This window comes from Triticum urartu, chromosome 5A (genome assembly GCF_056163025.1).
Source record: "Triticum urartu cultivar PI428250 chromosome 5A, HENAU_Tu73, whole genome shotgun sequence".
Lineage (NCBI taxonomy): Eukaryota > Viridiplantae > Streptophyta > Magnoliopsida > Poales > Poaceae > Triticum > Triticum urartu.
The window spans coordinates 668736040-668754617 of record NC_141877.1 but is presented as its reverse complement, the minus strand read 5'-3'; the positions used below and the strand labels follow the sequence as shown (position 1 = coordinate 668754617).

General features: G+C 39.3%; 1 protein-coding gene across 3 annotated transcripts; it reads left to right on the top strand.

The window, feature by feature from the left end:
- Positions 1 to 294: 294 nt before the first annotated feature.
- On the top strand, positions 295 to 9767 carry LOC125511533 (transcription factor BHLH6). Of its 3 annotated transcripts, none has more exons than XM_048676932.2 (5): positions 295 to 454; positions 574 to 766; positions 858 to 1118; positions 7342 to 7512; positions 9280 to 9767. In XM_048676932.2, exons 1-5 carry the CDS (start codon positions 378 to 380, stop codon positions 9346 to 9348), a joined length of 771 nt encoding a protein of 256 aa, XP_048532889.2. In that variant the 5' UTR covers positions 295 to 377; the 3' UTR covers positions 9349 to 9767. The 3 variants fall into 3 exon arrangements, with proteins under 3 accessions (XP_048532889.2, XP_048532890.2, XP_048532888.2); XM_048676933.2 differs by lacking the exon at positions 9280 to 9767 and adding an exon at positions 8371 to 8620; XM_048676931.2 differs by lacking the exon at positions 9280 to 9767 and adding an exon at positions 8223 to 8620.
- The last annotated feature ends 8811 nt before the right edge of the window (positions 9768 to 18578 follow it).

The window sequence follows — 18578 nt, the reverse complement described above, 5'->3', positions numbered from 1 at the left end:
AGCGGTTTGATGGTCAGCGTTGAGATGCCCTGGACATGCTATAATTTTTCCATGCTGCAAAACTTTGTGCGCCGAAGTTATGGACCCAAAATGAACGGTGACATGAACGCACAGATCCAGATTTGGTGTCGAATTTAAGGGGAAGCAATCCGAAAGTAGAAAATCAGCCAATTACCGTGCAGTACGCACGATGCCTCCTCGAGAGGGCGCCAGGTGGCATCAGGATAGGGTGGCCCCCGCTACCCAGCGACGCAGAACTTAAACAAGCACGAGAACAAATAGCAGAGAGAGAGAGAGAGAGAGAGAGAGAGAGAGAGAGAGAGAGAGAGAGAGAGAGAGAGAGAGAGAGAGAGCAGATCTAGCAGAGTAGCAGAGCAATGGCGTCGTCCGACATGGACGTGAGCTTGGATTTCTCTTGGGAGGCCCTGGTGCTCGAGCTCGGCGACGCAGATAGGTGAGCCCCTGCAGCATGCAAGCATGAACACCCTAGTCCACTGCTTCCTGATCTTGCTGTGACTGTTCCGTCTTTCGTGCATACTTTGTAACCCTTGGGAGTTGGATGGATTGTTGCAGCATGCACCTGCCGGCCGAGGACTCTCTGTCCGGCCTGTGCGACGACTCGACGAGCTCGCCGGACGGCGCCACCTCGCGGTCGACGAAGGAAAGCAGCTTGGAGAGGAAGAACATAATCAACGAGAGGCACCGGCGAAGGATGCTCAACGAGAAGCTTTACGCCCTTCGCCGTGTCGTTCCAAACATCACCAAGGTTTCATTTACAGACCACTACGGGAAGAACACTTTTGTGTGCGTGTTTATGCTGCGCTATAATTTGATCTTGTTCATGCGACGGATGATAGATGGACAAGGCGTCCATCATCCAGGACGCTATCGCCTACATCGAGGAGCTGCAGGAGCAGGAGCGCCAGATTCTTGCCGCCCTCCGAACCGACAGCTGCACCGCCGTGGCCAAGGTGGACGATGCTGCCTCGACCGGCAGCAACGCAGAGGACCATGGCGTCGGCTCCTCGCCGCGGAAGAAGATGAGGAGGACCACCTCTGCCTCCTCCATTAACGGCGCCTTCTGTTCTCCTTCCACGCATCCGGTTCAAATCTTTGAGGTAATCATTCACATGTGACATGTTGCTCAGTGTTGATTCCGTAGTGAAAGGAAGTTAGGTCAGAATGAAGTGAGGGAGATAGTTGAACCTCACGTCAGAAAATAAGAATATTCCGGGCATCTGCTTTTAGTAATGCACACGACTATTTCATCCAACTGATAATAAAATTACATAACTCATTCACAAATTATGTTGCTTTGGACTACGATCCAAACCGATTGAACTGTAGCCCAAGCTACCGACTCTACCAAAAGCCATGGGCGGTTGTGCTTCCACATGTTGTATGGAACAGGACATAGTTTAAGGGAAAATACACCTAAAGTGTGTAGGCAAACTCCTTAGTGCGGGGGTGTCTTCTCCTCACCAACGTTGTCGCTAGTTTCCCTGGCATGTATCCAGTCAAAATCATCGAGGTAAATATTCACATGTCTCTAACTCCGAACCCAAAGAAAGTTGGGGACCAGAATGAAGTAAGCGTGATAGGTGGACCTGCACCTAGCAAAATGAGGAAATAATGGTACTAGTAGTTAGAAACACTGAGATGCGTAGAGTTGTGGAAGTTCATATTGCTTGGACGACCACACAAGTTTTTCCCGAAAAGGTGGAATATATCCTGCCAGGCAACTCTTTTATTGATAAAAGTTACATCATTCGAAATATTATACATGGACAGAAAAAGTGTCATCAAAACCACCTGTTAATAACATTACATGACTCACAAATCATGTTACTGCTGCACTGTCGTCCAAACGGGTTGAACTTAGCCTGAGCTACCATTTCCAATTAGATGAATCGAAAGCCAAGGGCGCTCGTGCCTTTACACGATGCCAGGAACATTTATATGTTCAGTCGAATTGACCAAGTACCACCTAAAAATCTTGATTTTGTTATGGCATTTTAATTTCCAAATGCATTGGTTGCTGAAAGCATGACCAATATTAATGAGGTCCCCGTCAAGATTTTAATAGAAATATTAACGGAAAAGACACCTGAAGTGTCTATCTTCCAATGGTACTCAGTAGTTGGAAGGGAATTTTCTTGTATTATAGGTTTCTCTTCTGGAATTGGTAAATCTAGCGAGATATGCACCAATAGGGTGCTGCCAGCTTGCTACTAGTGAGATATGCACCAATAGGGTGCTGCTAGCTAGCTTTACTAGTACATCACTAGTCATCAACCCGTGCAGCTGCACGGGCTAGAATTTCAAATGTATAGAAAAAATAAAATAACTACATCCATTGTACATGAATATTTTAAGAATTCAAAATATAGCGAAACATGGAGAAGTAGTATGAAAAACTACCACAAAGTCTTTGCATTAGTATTTTTCATATGGAAAAAGAAAAATGTATTCATTGGGTCTAATAGATAGTTCGGTGGTCGTTGTAATCTTTGGTAACATCAAGTATAGATGAAATTAATAGATTATGTGAAATAGCTAATAATAGGTTTTAAGTTGCTTGAGAGTGACAAACAATATTTGAAGTCAAAAAAGTGGAAATGACCATATGATGGTTTGCATTATTTAAGGTACAGGTTCAGGTGTTAATGCATATATGTTTACAGTTTCGGTTAAAGAAAATGAAACTATGATGACTTAAGCATAAAGGTGAAAAAATTCATTTGACATTATAAACCAAGGGCTATTTCCCATCAAAGAGGAAAAGATTAAAAATATGGTGGGCTTCTTATTCCTATAAATTTGGCAAACATATCTTTTTGTGTACCAAATATGCCCCATAGTTCTCGTAACTACATATTTAAGGTACTAAACCCTATGAGATGGGAATAATTTTTTTTTGAAGGAACAACACAATGCTAACATTCTTAAATCCAACCCCAAGAAGCCAATTATTAGTATGATGAGAGTGCTGGTTAGTCCAATGTCTCACCAAAAAGTTATAGTGATGTTAGAGAATTTGTCCAACTACAAACATAAACTTAGTAATTTGTTCATCACTAAATTTATTTGGAAGTATAATTCGACTAAGAATTATTAGCATAAATAGATTTTAATGGCACCTTTTGTAGTGGAGTATGTAGATCCAAGTGTTACCATACATATACACTGAAAACAATTCCAATCTGAGAACTTTATCGACCCAGGGGACAAACTAATATTAATGAAGTGTTTCTCAAGAATAACTCCGTGACATTCGAATGTTGTCAAGTTCAACAAAAATATAGTCCATTATATATTCGTGTGAAAACTGATCTCATGGAGCCATTGTTTTATAGACATGTGTGTAGAACATCCTAGATACCTTCCAACACATGTAATTGTGTTTCTTTTCTAACACTGAGTAGCATGGTATTAGCAAATTAAATAAAAATAGAGAAACAATCGTTAGATTATTCTTTCCGAAGAGCCAGATGTGATTGTCGATTTTTGGAACTTCGACGTGGATGTGTTTTTCTTCATTAGTTGCACGTGGGGCTGAGAACCTTTTTATTTGTACGTGATTGTTTTCATTTTTATTTGCTGGAACTTAGCTGTAGGTGTGGAGGACTTTTTTTTGTACATGTACGTGTTGTCTTTTTTCTTCAATTATTGGACGTGGGTGCTGAGGAATTTTTTTTACGTGATGGATTTTTTGTACGAAATCAATTTTATTTTTATTTGGTGGACCTTGGACGTGGGTGTGGAGGTCTCTCTTTTGTACATGTACACTTTTTTTTTCAATTAATGGGCGTGGGTGCTGAGGACTTTTTTTACGTGATGGATTCATTTTTTCCTGGAACATGGAGCGTGGGTGTGGAGGATTCCTCCTTTTACATGTACGTGGTGTTCTGTTTACAAATAGATTTGAGTGTGTTTTTTTAAGGGGAGACGTGGGTGATAGGACTTCTTTTTATTTATGTGATGGATTTCCTTTTTCCTCAAATTTTTTGCTAGAGGACGTGGGTGCCGAAGAACATTTTCTTTTCTTTTTTGACGGGTAGATATATTTCCTTTTAATGTTTGTACATGTACGTGATGATTTTCTTTACAAATAAATAAGAAATGTTGTTTTAATAGATCATAGCCATTAAATTTATAATCTAACGGCTAAATTAATCTTGTTGATGTGGACTAACATGGAAGCTCTTGTGCTGCCTCCAATTAGTAAATATAAGATATGAGCCACGTATCTAGTTTATTCCACTACTTTACTAGGTTTCCACCTTCTATTTCTGGCCAGGCCCCACCATGTGCATCATTTACACTTTAAGCTGGTCTAGCATAATCCCGCACATGCATCATTTGCACTTTAAGCTGGTGTACTTAACCAATTAGATATACTCCCTCCGTTCCTAAATATAAACCCTTTTAGGGATTCTAGTATGGACTACATATAGAGCAAAACGAGTGAATCTAAACTCTAAATTATGTCTCTATACTTTTGCATGTAGTTTGTATTGGAATCTCTAAAAAAACTTATATTTAGGAACAGACGTAGTATTTTATATATATATATATATATATATATTTAATTTCATTCCATAAACAATTTCACTTTTTTTATTTTAACAAACTGCAAATATTCCAAAGATTTCAAAACTCAAAATAGTAATATATATATATATATATATATATATATATATAATCAATTTTACGCGTTGAAACAATCAGTTTCACCTATTTCATATATTTTGTTTCACATCATTAAAAAACGCACTTAAATATGTTTCACATCAATTATTTTCAAAACCTAATTTCATTTCAGAAATGATTTCAATTCTTTCAGAAAAAATATTAATATATAAAAGAATTGCTTTCACAAGGCATTTCAATTCCAGAACATGCATTTCACAAAACATGTTAGAGTGAAACTAAATCAAAATATATATTTCGCGCAAAATTACGCTTTTGTGCGAATTTTTTTATTTATTTAAAAAAATATTTCAACTAAAAAACACTTTTATATATTGTAATAGGCATCTTAGAAGAAAAAAAACTAAATATTGCTTCATGTATTTGACTAAAACCGGTTTTATATATTCAAATATTAAATTTCACACATTTGAACAATCAGTTTCACATATTTGGAAAAAAATATTTCACATGATTTAAAAAAAACCCTCACATCTTTCATATATTTGGAAAATATTTTGTTATTATATTTGAAAAATCAATTTCATAGATTGCAATTATTGATTTCAAATATTTGAAGTAACTCATTTCAAATATTTCAAAAAATTGTACAGAAATTTGTTTCATACTACCCCCGCTAAAAAATAATTGAAGTTCTTGGTTTATCATAAGTCAATTTTGTTTAAGTTATCAGTTATATGAAAAACATATGAACATCCAGAACAACAAATTAGTCTCATGAGATTCTTCACGAAATATATTTTTGTATCATGTGTAGGCGGTGTTGTACATCATAGCATACCTTTTCGTAGAGTTGGTTAAACATAAGCAAGTTTGAATTAGGACTAATGTAGAAGTTAAAGTATTTTGGGACAAAAGAAGTATATTTTAAAAGTTCAATATATTTGAATTAATCAATTTCACACTCTGAAACAATCAGATTCACATATTTGAAACTACTTGTTTCACTATCTCAAAAGAACCAATTTTAGTTATTTCATAAAACTAATTTCGCTCATTAAAAACCCGGTTTCAATTATCTCAAAAACTGATTTCAATTCTTTCAAAAAATTAAAATATTTTACGTTTATATATCACTTTGTTTCACGTAACTGGAAACCATATTTACAAATGTATTTATTGGATCAGTGTAATTTAAGCATGAGCTATAGACTATATCCAAGATTGCCCTTGCTCTATAGTTCTTATTGCTAGGATTACAAATATATTATAAAAATACACAAACAAAATTATAGTTCAAACGGTATAAATTATGGAAGTTATCAAAGAGAAAACAAAAGGAATGGATTTGTTGAGTTAGAGAGGAGAAAGAATGGAACTATTCTCTCCCTGCAGATGTACATTCTTGGGACCAAACCTACTTCCTATGAAAAAATTGACAACTGTAGACATGTGAAAACTGTTTCTTGTAGAACTTAGAAAAATGTTAGGATGTATTGCTATGTGTTCAGTTGGGAATATGAATTGCACTTCTATACGGGGCATGACTGTTGTAATGTCAGTGTCCATGCAAGCGATGGATTTTTCGCTGTGACATACCCAAACCAGTAGAAACCACTTGTGTTCTTCTAATCCTCATCAATATTGTCCTCACTAATTTACTGATGTTTATGCTATTCTTCTTTGAAATGCACAAATGAGTAAATAAAATACTGGATTGTTACATATCTAGATTTTTTGGGGAATGTGATGAGCATAGACAGAAATAAAGAAGTATCTGGGGGGATCTCAGGAATGAGGATCTTGAAAGTAAGAACATGTGTTTGCTCGTTAAGTTATTGTTCAAGATGCTTAATGCTTAATCATGAATTAGTTTGGCAAGAGTTTATTCAAAACAAACATGCCTCTACACAACATCTTCAAAGTATACCTTCTAGGAGATAAGTCGTTTAGTCTCCAATATCTAAACTTACATAATATGGTACGATGGAAAGACGTTTTTCTTTCCTCGGCTCCATTGAATATTGAGTTTCAAAGGGCCCTCATTAGTGATAAGTGGACGTCGTGGTTACAACTCTACTATTCCATTGGTTGACAATGACCAACTTATTTCAGACAATCACATTTACTCCCTCCGTTTCTTATTGGTTTGCATATAAGATTTGGTCAAAGTCAAAATTTATAAACTTTGACTAGCTTTGTAGCGAAAGATATCAACATTCACACTATGAGATCAATATTATTAGATGCATGATGAAATTAGTTTTCATAACATATAACTTTTGTATTGTAGATAGTGATGTTTTTTCTACGAAGTTAGTCAAACTTTGTAAAGTCTGACTTTGATCAAATATTATATGCAGATTAAAAAGAAACGGAGGGAGTATATTGTCCTTCTGTAGTCTTAGATATATAAGAGGCTTTGATATGAGAAGTCTAAAATATGTAAATAAACAACAATTGTAAATGCAGTGCTAGTAGTTCCGATGAAATGTGAAAAACTTGTAGAACAATTTAAATATGTGGGGGTGTTAATCATATCTATATCGTTTTTTATGTGTGAAACATTTACTCGGAAATGAGACATTTTTGAGATAGTAGAGCGTGTGTGAATACTTTTAGGGAAAATTTATGCAACAACATTATCAACAAACGTATAATTCAATAACCACATAACGAATTGTGCAGCTAGAGGTGACGCAGGTAGCAGAGGAGTTAACAATGGTCAGCCTGAGACATGGCAATGCCCACAACGCCATTGCCAAGGTGTGCGAGGCACTCGAGTCGCTCTGTCTCAAGATCATCTCGACAAGCATCACCGCCGTGGCCAGTGGCATCGTCCACAACATGTTCGTTGAGGTAACCAACATGATTTCCAACATTTCCCATCCAAATAATTTCTCCTATCGTTCTTTAGATTTAATGAACGAAAAAAACTTCTCCCATCTCTTCCTCTCACTTACTCTTGAGTTCTTTGAGCGATGTCACCATGTTAATGGCATCATATGGAATGCCACTGTCTAATTATCAAAAGTGTATGTTGGGTTCCCATTGAACTGGTAGGCTTAAGAGTTTTCTTCTATTGTACTTCCCCGTCTTCTCTCATTCGTCCACAAATCATTCAATTTACATATGTTCTTCTTTTTTCCCTTCGTCATTGGACGACTAATATGAACAAACACGTATATATGTACTAGATATTCATCATGTTTTATAGGGACTAGGCATGAGTTGTTTTAAGAAACCATTGCAGAAAGAAATTTAATATAATTTTTAGGCATTAGTTAAAGGTTTCATGGATAGTTTTCTTTCTAAATATTGCAAAATAGAAATAAGTTCCAAAAGATAAACAATTTCTTCAACCATCATCCTAAAAGGATGCCATGAATAAACTATAGCCATTGTCGAAGTATCATTCACCTATGAATCTCCCCAAGTTCCTTTGTTCTTCGATACCTGACCTAGCAGTAAGAGGCAAGGTAACTAATCTTCATCCATTGGTTAGTTCTAATACGTTCTTTGTTTCGCCTTTGTATTTTTCACGGTTGAAACACTCTCGTATGGAATAGAAGCCCCCGGGTTCATTGCCTCTCCTAGCGATACAATCGTTCTCTACTCTATGGAGCCAATGGTTGTCAGGCTTTTCTTTTTATGATTTTAACAATCTGCCTCATCAATTACACTAATGAGGATCCGTTTGTCAATCTTTCTTGTAAGGTGTGCATCCAGCATGGCCCATCAAAATATTTTAGGTTCTCTCTTCTTGAGGTGTGTGACTTGTAAATGTATGAGGTTAGTGTAGCGTGTGCTGGCTTGGCATTTTGCACATCATCGGGTACATGGAAAACATCAAGATGCGAAGAATGGAACAAATGTCGACCTAGAACTTTTACAGGGCTTTTGGCATTATTAGGGATCTTTGTTTTTATGTGTATTTCATGCTTTTCAATCTACCATACCTTCCTTTATGAATTGCTAAAGCCAGATAATTGTTTAACATATTTGCTAATTATGCTTAATCATGTATCGTAGTCGCGTGTCCTTGCATGAAAACTTGCTAGACATATGTGTGGCTTGACTAATGCTTGTGAACACATGTGTTTGCCAATGCTTTCTAGGAACGATTTGTCTCTCAAAGAAATTTTCGTGAGGTCTATCTCATGAATTAGGTCGTGGTTCACTAAGGCTATTTGGGATGGGATTTTGTTATGTTTTTTGGGGTCCAAGCTTCAATTTGAAAAGGAGTCGGGATTGGTTCTAATGTTCGTGCATAATAGGAAAAGTAAGGCCAGGCTAGGGCTGCAGCTGCCCAACCTATATCCCGATGTCTCTCTTGTTATTGGGTTGTTATGCAATTCAACCTATCGATTTTTTTTCATAGTGTTTAGTTGACTCCATATCTCATGCCCACTCATCTCCCAAAATGAGGGATCGCTGCCCTAACACTTATGATGTGCTCTTTCACACAAGAGCACGTGTATCATCCATGATCAGGTATTTTGGTGACTATACTTTTGTGGGGAGTTAAAATTTGTGCAAATCTTTGTGTGCACAGACATGACAATCTTTTCTGCCAGTATTAGCAGCCATTTATATCATTTAGTATAATCTAGTTATATTTTCCAGGCAGAAGGAATGCATGGTGCTCAAACAATCAAGGAGATGATACAAACTCACTCAACCATCTCGATGTGAGAAGAAGCTCACCGATGTCTATGAGTCCCTGTTGAAGATTAAGTGTTGCAAATAATGCACTAATGGGCATCCCATCTATCTACGATTTAATCGTCTCGTTGTGACTAATGTGCTTCCCAACTGCCTATGCTCTAGTCATGTCGATGTGAATCTCAACCACCTATGCTCTAGTATAATCAAGGGATGCACTAATGGAAATCCCAACATTGCTCAAGCAATCAAGGAGATCGACTCACTCCGCGACCTCAATCTGAGAAGAAGCCCACCAATGCCCATGAGCCCTGAGGAATACGAAGTGTTGCGAATAGGCATCCTTCTGATTTTTCACTAATTAATCAGACAATTTTCTTCTTCTTAATAAATGGATAGAGGCCTTTTGGCCTCAGTTTCAAGAAAAAAAGATTAAGTGTTGCGAAGAACGTACTATGGCCTCCCAACTACATATGTTCTAGTCCACTCTAATACTATAGTCATCTTCTAATAACTTGACAGCAATTGGAGTTAATTATATGGCCCTAGAAATAAAATTCATCTCTGGACTTGGTGGACTCTAGTACTATGCAGTCATCTTTGGAAACTAACATATTGACAATTGTGTGTGTGAGCATAAGTTGGACTTTGTTGGGATAACGAAACTGGGTAAAAATGATTAATCGACGTGTGCCCTCGACCACCTTTTCGATGGTTTCGATTTCACTCATGAGATGATAAAACACTTTTGGCTATGTAGGAATTATTTCGCTTTTAATGGTAAATTTCCTCTCCGCGGCAAGCTATATACTAAGGATGGCAGAGGTTACCATCTTTGCTCACTCTAGCTATGTAGGAATTATTTCACTTTTAATGGTAAAATTCACTCTTGAGTGCAGCCTATATACTAGTGCACACACTGGCTCCATTTGTGATCTACACTACAGCGACAAGGACACCAACTGCTATTTACGATAGTGCGTACGCGGTTGTAACAAGTGGCTTAAATTATTTTTGCCCCATATGGCGGTCATCATTGTCTCAGGATTGCTCAAGCGCTACTTTCATATTCGCCTTAGGTGGTCTACTTGGTTTTATCATAGCTTTGTATTTGCAAATAAAGCGTCTTGGCTATGTGCATCCTAATCATGTGGAGGTCGGATGTGCTGACTGGTTTCTGTCAATCAGTGCGATACTTTGTGTTAATAAAGGGTCCATTATTGGAAAAGAATGTATGATATAATTTTTTTGGCAATAATGCATAGGACATCCTATGGCAGAACATCCAGTATTGCTACTTTTGTAGTAGTGATGATATATTTGGGAGAAAGAACCTGTGTATATTATCTGAAGATTAAATTCTACTTTTAACTTTTTAAGTTTGAGTTTGTGAAACCTTTTACCCTCATAGAAGAAATTGCTCCCAAGAACCCCCATTAAATCCTCCTACAAACCTTGACTTAGGGCGGGAGAGGTAACCTTGATTTGGTCGCTCTGACTAAGATTGAGTTTGTAAACCTTTTTTATCTAAGAACTATAAGAGCTATGAATCAGTAACATCGCAGAACTCTTCGATTAATAGACAATAGCTAGTCGAGTAGTATAAATACATATGTAGACAGCTTATGGATTGCACGACATTTAGAGAGAGGAAAAATGCTAGACAATATGGATTATCTCTTATTGCTATCTCTAATTATTAAAGGTAGGATGATCCTAAGTAGTGTGATTGAAATAAAGCTAGAAACTTTGAAATTATAAGGAGGCATCTCATACAATAGGAAAAATTGCCTTATGTTTACCAAGAGATCATATTTTCCCCCAAAACTAAGCACCGGAGGATCTCAATTTCTTAAAAAAGAAGAATGTGCGGTTAATTTGCCCAAAACCGAGCGAAAACTGTCACAATACGTCCAGAAAGAAAGGCACCCCAGCCAACGTGGTACCCACAAGACCCACATGCACCATCGAGGAGAGGACACCGTCCGGTTGCCTGCAATGTCATTGTCACGACCTCTGCATGAGCAAACTACTCCGACTTCGCCCTGGACGACCTATAGAGTGAAGGAAATATGCCCTAGAGGCAATAATAAAATTGTTATTTATATTTTCTTATATCATGACAAATGTTTATTATTCATGCTAGAATTTTATTAACCGTAAACTTAGTACATGTGTGAATACATAGACAAACAGAGTGTCCCTACACTACTAGGAACAAGCCTAGCAGTAGCAGGGTTTTAGACAATCAGTAGCGCGGGTGGCCGCCTTACAAGTACGACGCTACAGCTAATGTTTAGCAGTAGCGTGGGCTTAATCGCGCTACTGCTATATCCACTTAGTAGTCACAACTTCTTGTCATCATCATCAACTCTAACACATTGTACCACATAATAACGCATTCTACCTAGGACCTACTTCTCTCTCATAGGACCTACTACCTTGTCTTAGGTAAAATAGCATAAAACAAGATAGGCCCTGACTCTCCATTATGGAGAATGGAGATTATCCTGTCTCCAATTCTTGCCTTTCGCACAATGTTGCTTCCAAGTACCTCCTTACTACTGTCCATACATTTTTTCCATTCTTTCATTTTTCATGTCTTCACCGATTTTAGAAATCTGATATGGACAGGTGTGATTCGTAGGATGACCTGGCAGTATGTTCAAAACATCAAGGCGACCATTCTGAAACATCAGGTGAGGCACACAATCCTTCGAGATTCTCTGTTGAAAAATGTAGTAATAACTTCTTAATTATCAATGTAGTTCAGTTTTAGAAGAATTTATACAAAACATGCATGGATGTCGTAATAGTAAAAAATCTTACCATGACATATCCATGGATGTTAACGTAGTTCAGCATGTGCACTAGTGCCACGTATTGACCATAATGTGGAGGAGTTTGATAATACATATTGTAATTCTCAAGATCAGTACAAAATGTGATCAGATGATTTTTCTCCTGATAGGTTAATTCTAAGCCATCAGTGTAGTAGGTTCTGTATACCATCTTCCGCACATTCTTTGAAGAATGAAAATAAGTTGTCAATGGAAATAAGTTGTCAACTATTTTGAAATGAACAATATAAATTACTTAATAACTATGTTTGAGAAACTCACATAATGGTAAAATTGGAAGTGTATCAACAAGGACCTAAATGTCCATATTGTCTTGCTCGATGTCAGGATCACCAAGATCCATGGTGACAAACATACCCTCATAAAAACCATACATCTTGCAAAGTGCTTCCTAATTTGTGCAATCAAAATGGGTTATACTCTCAGAATTGTACATATTTACTTCAAAATCCATACCATGATGGGTCCTTAGGTGAATTTTCTTTATTTTGAAACTTTCATGGTCTTCAAAACCCATCATCTCCAAGACATAGCGTCTTGCATGGCATGTGATAAGCTAGTCGAATTATAAAAGATGAAAATTACACGTTTAAATAGTTGAAGTCGTGCATAACTATGAAAAAAAAACACTTGTCATCGTTGCGTACCATTTCAACATCGAATGTCTCCTCGAGCTTAATGCTAAAGCGCCGATCTTCGTCAGGTGAGGCCTGTCGCACAGAGCTCGGTTGTCGTTGCACCAGCCGCACTCCCCCGGGAGACTTTCGTCGTCCCATGATGACATTTCCTATGTTCATAATTCTAAGATTAAACTTGTACAATTAAATATATGTACTACAAAAACTAAATTAGATCATTATTATTCATCATGGGCATAATGTCGTTTAATTGTCTTTCTAGAAATTCCAGGCCACTCGATATTTCTGACATATTCTAGCACAAGTCATGCCAAAATTCACGGAAAAAATCCGGCATGACCTTTGCTAAAAAAGGACATATCAAGTGCCTAGAATTTGCTGGAATGGAAATTAATCAACACTCCGGCAAAACATAGGCAAGCATATATCCTATTTGCGCAACACAAGATATACATGTCTTTATCTACATCATATGAGCATTCAAACTTGATGGTCGTTTCATTTCAATGGTTGAAAATATGAACAAAAACGTTTCAAAATATCTTATAGGACTCATATGGACATGGAGATTTGGCTGGTCTCACCTCGAGGTCGGAGGGGGTCGGTGACGGGGACGACGGTGGGGATGATGGAGGGGATCCTTGATTTCTGCAAAAACAAAAACCCTATAAGCTATCAACTAATCAAATGCATACGCCTTGCATAGTGGGGTCCAATTTGAGCATTCAAAATAGGAGTACCTCTCCAATTTGAGCATTCAATAAGAAAAATCAAATTGTAAAATAAATAAGTATTGAAATTAGCATGCATTCAATAAGCAAAAGTAAATCATCTCTTGCGTCCGTACATCGTCGAATATTATCACTAATACATCTCGAATAGTATCATACATATAACATCACTAATACAACTAAAACCCTAGCAAACGACGGGTATCGGCGTGGATGGTGGACACCCAAAGAGAAGGAACCATCATAGGATCATAGCTCTAGTGAGATCCCTGAAGAACCTACCAGGTATTGGAGAACCTGCCCTCCAACACAACCATGTAGCGACGGACGTGCGCGTCCTCCTCGCTGACACGGTGACGTACCACCTCCTCGGGGTCCCCAAGCCTCTGCACCTTCACTAGCCCATGCGACCGCCACCAAAGAAGGTTCGGGTCAATGACAGGTAGGCTCCTCATCAAGCTGCGCCCCTCGGTAGGTAGCACATCCCAGTACCAGCCCGGCGGAGCTCAGTCCCGGACATGGCACCTCTGATCAAGGTGTCCTCCGCCGATTCGACGACGAGGATGCGGGATAGGCATCGTCGACGTCGATGCGGGAATAATTTCTTTAACTAAGAAAATAACAACTAAACAGAAATTTTCTTATTAAAAATAGACTAGTTCTTACTAAAAATAAACTAGTTCAACTAGTTCTATTAATTCTCTTACTAAAAATACACTAGTTCTATTAATTCTCTTACTAAAAATACACTAGTCCCTAGGAGGGGAGGTAGGAGGGAAGAGAGAGGAGGGAGAGGGGCGGCCAGAGGAGAAGGGGGGAGGGGCCGGTGGGAGGAGGCACTACTAGGGAAAATCTTATACACATCATCTTAGCAGTAGCGCTCGACAAAACAGGGCTCTACTGGTACTTAGTAGTAGCGTTTATAAATAGACCGCGCTACTACTACTACTTTAGCAGTAGCGCATCCTGCGAAACCGCGCTGCTGCTATATTTGTACTCGGCGCAGATGGCTAGCCCCACTTAGCAGTACCGCGTACCACTGACCAGCGCTACTGCTACGGCCCGTAGCAATAGCGCGTTTCTCTGAAACACGCTACTACTTACTTTCATTATCCTGGAGAGGTTCACCCTCTCACACTCATTCCCTCTCACTCGCTCTCGCCCGCGCCGAACCCGTACGTCATCCGTCACCGCCGCGCTGCTCCTCGCCGAGGTACTCCCTCCTCCCTCCTCCCCTCCCTTCTCCCCCTCCTCCCCTCCCTCCTCCCCCTCCTCCTCCAGCCGCCCTCCTCCCATCGCCCCTCTCCCTCCTCCTCCACCGGCCGCCCCCGCCCTACTCCTCCTCCGGCTGCCCCCTCATCCTCCAACCCCGCCCCCTCCCTCCTCCTCCTCCGGCTGCCCCCTCCTCCTCCTCCCCCCGCCCCTCCCTCCTCCGATCCCACCGGCCTCCTCCACCTCCTCCTCTCTCCTTCCTCCTCCCTTCTCCTCCTCCCTCCATCTCTTTTTTTCTGTCTTTCACTGTAGTTTTTACTATTATATAATGTTCTTTTTTTACTGTTTTTAGTAAGTGTTTAAAATAATTAGTAAGTAAAATAATAAACTAGTTGAACTAGTTTAGTTTTAGTAAGAACTAGTTGAATTAATAGAACTAATGTATTTTTAGTAAGAAAATTAATATAACTAGTTGAACTAGTTTATTTTAAGAAAGAACTAGTTTATTTCTATTTATAGTAAGTTTATATTTAATAAGAACTAGTTGAATTAATAGAAGTAGTTGAACATGTCACATTTGTTGTTATTTTTTAGTTTAAGCAATTATTCCTGCATCGACGTCGACGATGCCTATCCCGCATCCTCGTCATCGATACCCGTCGTTCGCTAGGGTTTTAGTTGTATTAGTGATGTTATATGTATGATACTATTCGGGGTGTATTAGTGATAACTTATAGGGTTTTTTTTGCAGAAATCAAGGAGCCCCTCCATCATCCCTGCCATCGTCCCCGTCACCGAGCCCCTCCGACCTCGAGGTGAGACCAGCCAAATCTCCATGTCAATATGAGTCCTATAAGATATGATGTAGATAAAAACATGTATATCTTGTGTTGCTCAAATAGGATATGTGGTTGCCCAAGTGGCCGGTCATGTTCAGGTTACACCTCCGAGTGGCCTATGTTTTGCTAGAGTGTTGATTAATTTCCGTTCCGGCAAATTTCAGGCGCTAGATATGTCCTGATTTAGCAAAAGTCATGCCGGAATTCTCCATGAATTTTGGCATGACTTGTGCTAGAATATGTAGGAAATATCGAGTGGCCTGGATTTTGTAGAAAGATAATTAAACGATATTTCGGGTTGACTTTAAGTCTGTCAAGGCCGAAGAATCCCGACTATTGTCGTGGGGGTCATTTCTCCTTCTTCTCCGGGTGCTAGACCTTTGTTATGCACTAGGGGAAGGAGGAGTAACGACCACATGAGCTGAGAGTTCTCAAGAAAAGACTCGACATATCGATAGTCAACCAGGGATGAATAATAATGATCTAATTTAGGTTTTTCAGTACATATATTTAATTGTACAAGTTTAATATTTGAATTATGAACATAGGAAATGTCGTACTCGGACAACGAAAGTCTCCCGGGGGAGTGCGACTGGTGCCACGACGACCGGGGTTTCTGCGACAGGCCTCACCTGGACGAAGGTCGGCGCTTCAGCATTAAGCTCGAGGAGGCCTTCGATTGTGATACGATAAGCTACGACGCAAAGTGTTTTTTTCGTAATTAAGCTTGACTTCTACTACTTCAACGTGTAATTTTCGTCTTTTACAATCCGACTAGCTTATCACATGCCATGCAATACGCTATGTCTTGGAGAGGACGAGTTTTGAAGATCATGAGAGGAATGAAACAAAGAAAATTAACCTAAGGACCCATCATGGTATGAATTTTGCGGTAAATCTATACAATTCTGAGAGCGTATCCCATTTTGGTTGCCCGGGTAGGGAAGCACTTTGCAAGATGTATGATTTTCAAGAGGGTATGTTTTTCACCATGGATCTTGGTGATCCTATCATCGACCAAGACAATTTGGACATTTGGGTCCTTGTTGATACTCTTCCAATTCTACCGCTATGTGAGTTCCTCAAACATAGTTATTAAGTAATTTATATTGTTTATTTCAAAATAGTTCTTAGCTTATTTCCATTGATAGCTTACTTTCATTCTTCAAAGAATGTGCGGAAGATGGTAGAAAGAACCAACTATACACCGATGGCTCTGAGTTAACTTATCAGGAGAAAAGTCATCTGGTCGCATATTGTACTGATCTTGAGAATTATAATGCCTTTTATCGATCTCCTCCAAATTATGGTCAATACGTGCCACTAGTGCATGTGTTGAACCACGATAACTTCCATGGAGATACTCTGGTAAGATTTTTTACTATTACGACATCCGTGCATATTTTGCATACTTCTAAAACTGAATTACATTGCTAATTACGAAGTTATTACTATGTTTTTCAACAGAAAATCCCGATGGATTGTGTGCCTCATTTGATGTATCAGAATGGTCGCCTTGATGTTTTGAACATACAGCCAGGTCGTCCTACGAATCTCACCTGTCCATACTGGATTTCTAAAACCGATGAACACATGATAATGAAAGAATGGAAAAAATGAATGGACAGTCGTAAGGAGGTTCTTGGAAACAACATTGTGCGAAAGGCAAGAATTGGAGATAGGATAATCTCCATTCTCCATAATGGAGAGTCAGGGGCTATCTTGTTTTATGCTATTTTACCTAAGATAATATAGTAGGTCCTAAGAGAATGTAGTAGGTCCTATGAGGTATAATATGTTTATGAGAGTTGATGATGATGAGTAGTTGTGATTATGTCTAGTGACCAACTTGTATGTGATGTCTCATTGATGAAAACGATGATCATGAGGAGGTGTTATATGACAATGATGTATTATGATGATAAGTTATTAATGATATGATAATGATAATGATGATGATGATCATGATGATGATGATGATGATGATGATGATGATGATATATTATAACATTGGGTGAACGAACCGCGGATTAGTTTCAAGTGGATGTCCATCGACTTGAAACTAGTCCACGGTTCTTTCTCCCAGTGATGTTTTAACTCATTATGATGTAAAATCATTCTCTAAATTGCTGCGGCATGAAAACTTGTATAAAGGTGTATGAATACAATATGAAATAAAAAAGAAATACGGAATAATAGTAGTAGCACGTGCTAGAAGCACTACTACTAATTACCAGTAGCGCTCATAGTACAAAGCACTGCTACTAAGTCAATATAGCAGTAGCATGGTCCAACCCACGCTACTGCTAACCTTTAGTTGTAGCGCCTTACTAGTAGCGCCGCACCCCGCGCTACTGATAGGATTTAAACACGCGCTACTGCTAGGGTTTTCCCTAGTAGTGAGGGCTGCCGGCGGAAGAGGGAGGAGGGGGAGGGGGCGGCCGGAGGAGGAGGAGGGAGGGGCGGTGGGAGGAGGGCTGCCGGCGGAGGAGGAAGGAGGGACGAGGGGGCGGCTGGAGGAGGAGGGAGGAGGGGCGAGCGGAGGAGGAGGGATGGAAGGAGTACCTCGGTGGAGGAGTAGTGCGGCGGCGGCCGGGCGCGTGGAGAGGATAAGGTAAGGTTAGTAGTAGCGCGGTTTCGTGAAAAGCGCTACTGCTACAGAGCGTAGCAATAGCGCTGGGTACGGATACGTGCTACTGCTAAGTGGGGCTAGCCATCTGCGCCCAGTACAAACATAGCAGCAGCGCGTTTTGCTAGTAAGCGATACTGCTAAAACCATAGCAGTAGCGCGGTTTATTTACAAACACTACTACTAAGTAGCGGTAGCGCATGACTTTGTCCAGCGCTACTGCTAAGATGCTGTGTATAAGGTTTTCCCTAGTACACTACTAGAAAAACGGCTATAGCTAATATGGACGCTATCGCCTACATCGAGGAGCTGCAGGAGCAGGAGCGCCAGATTCTTGCCGCCCTCCGAAC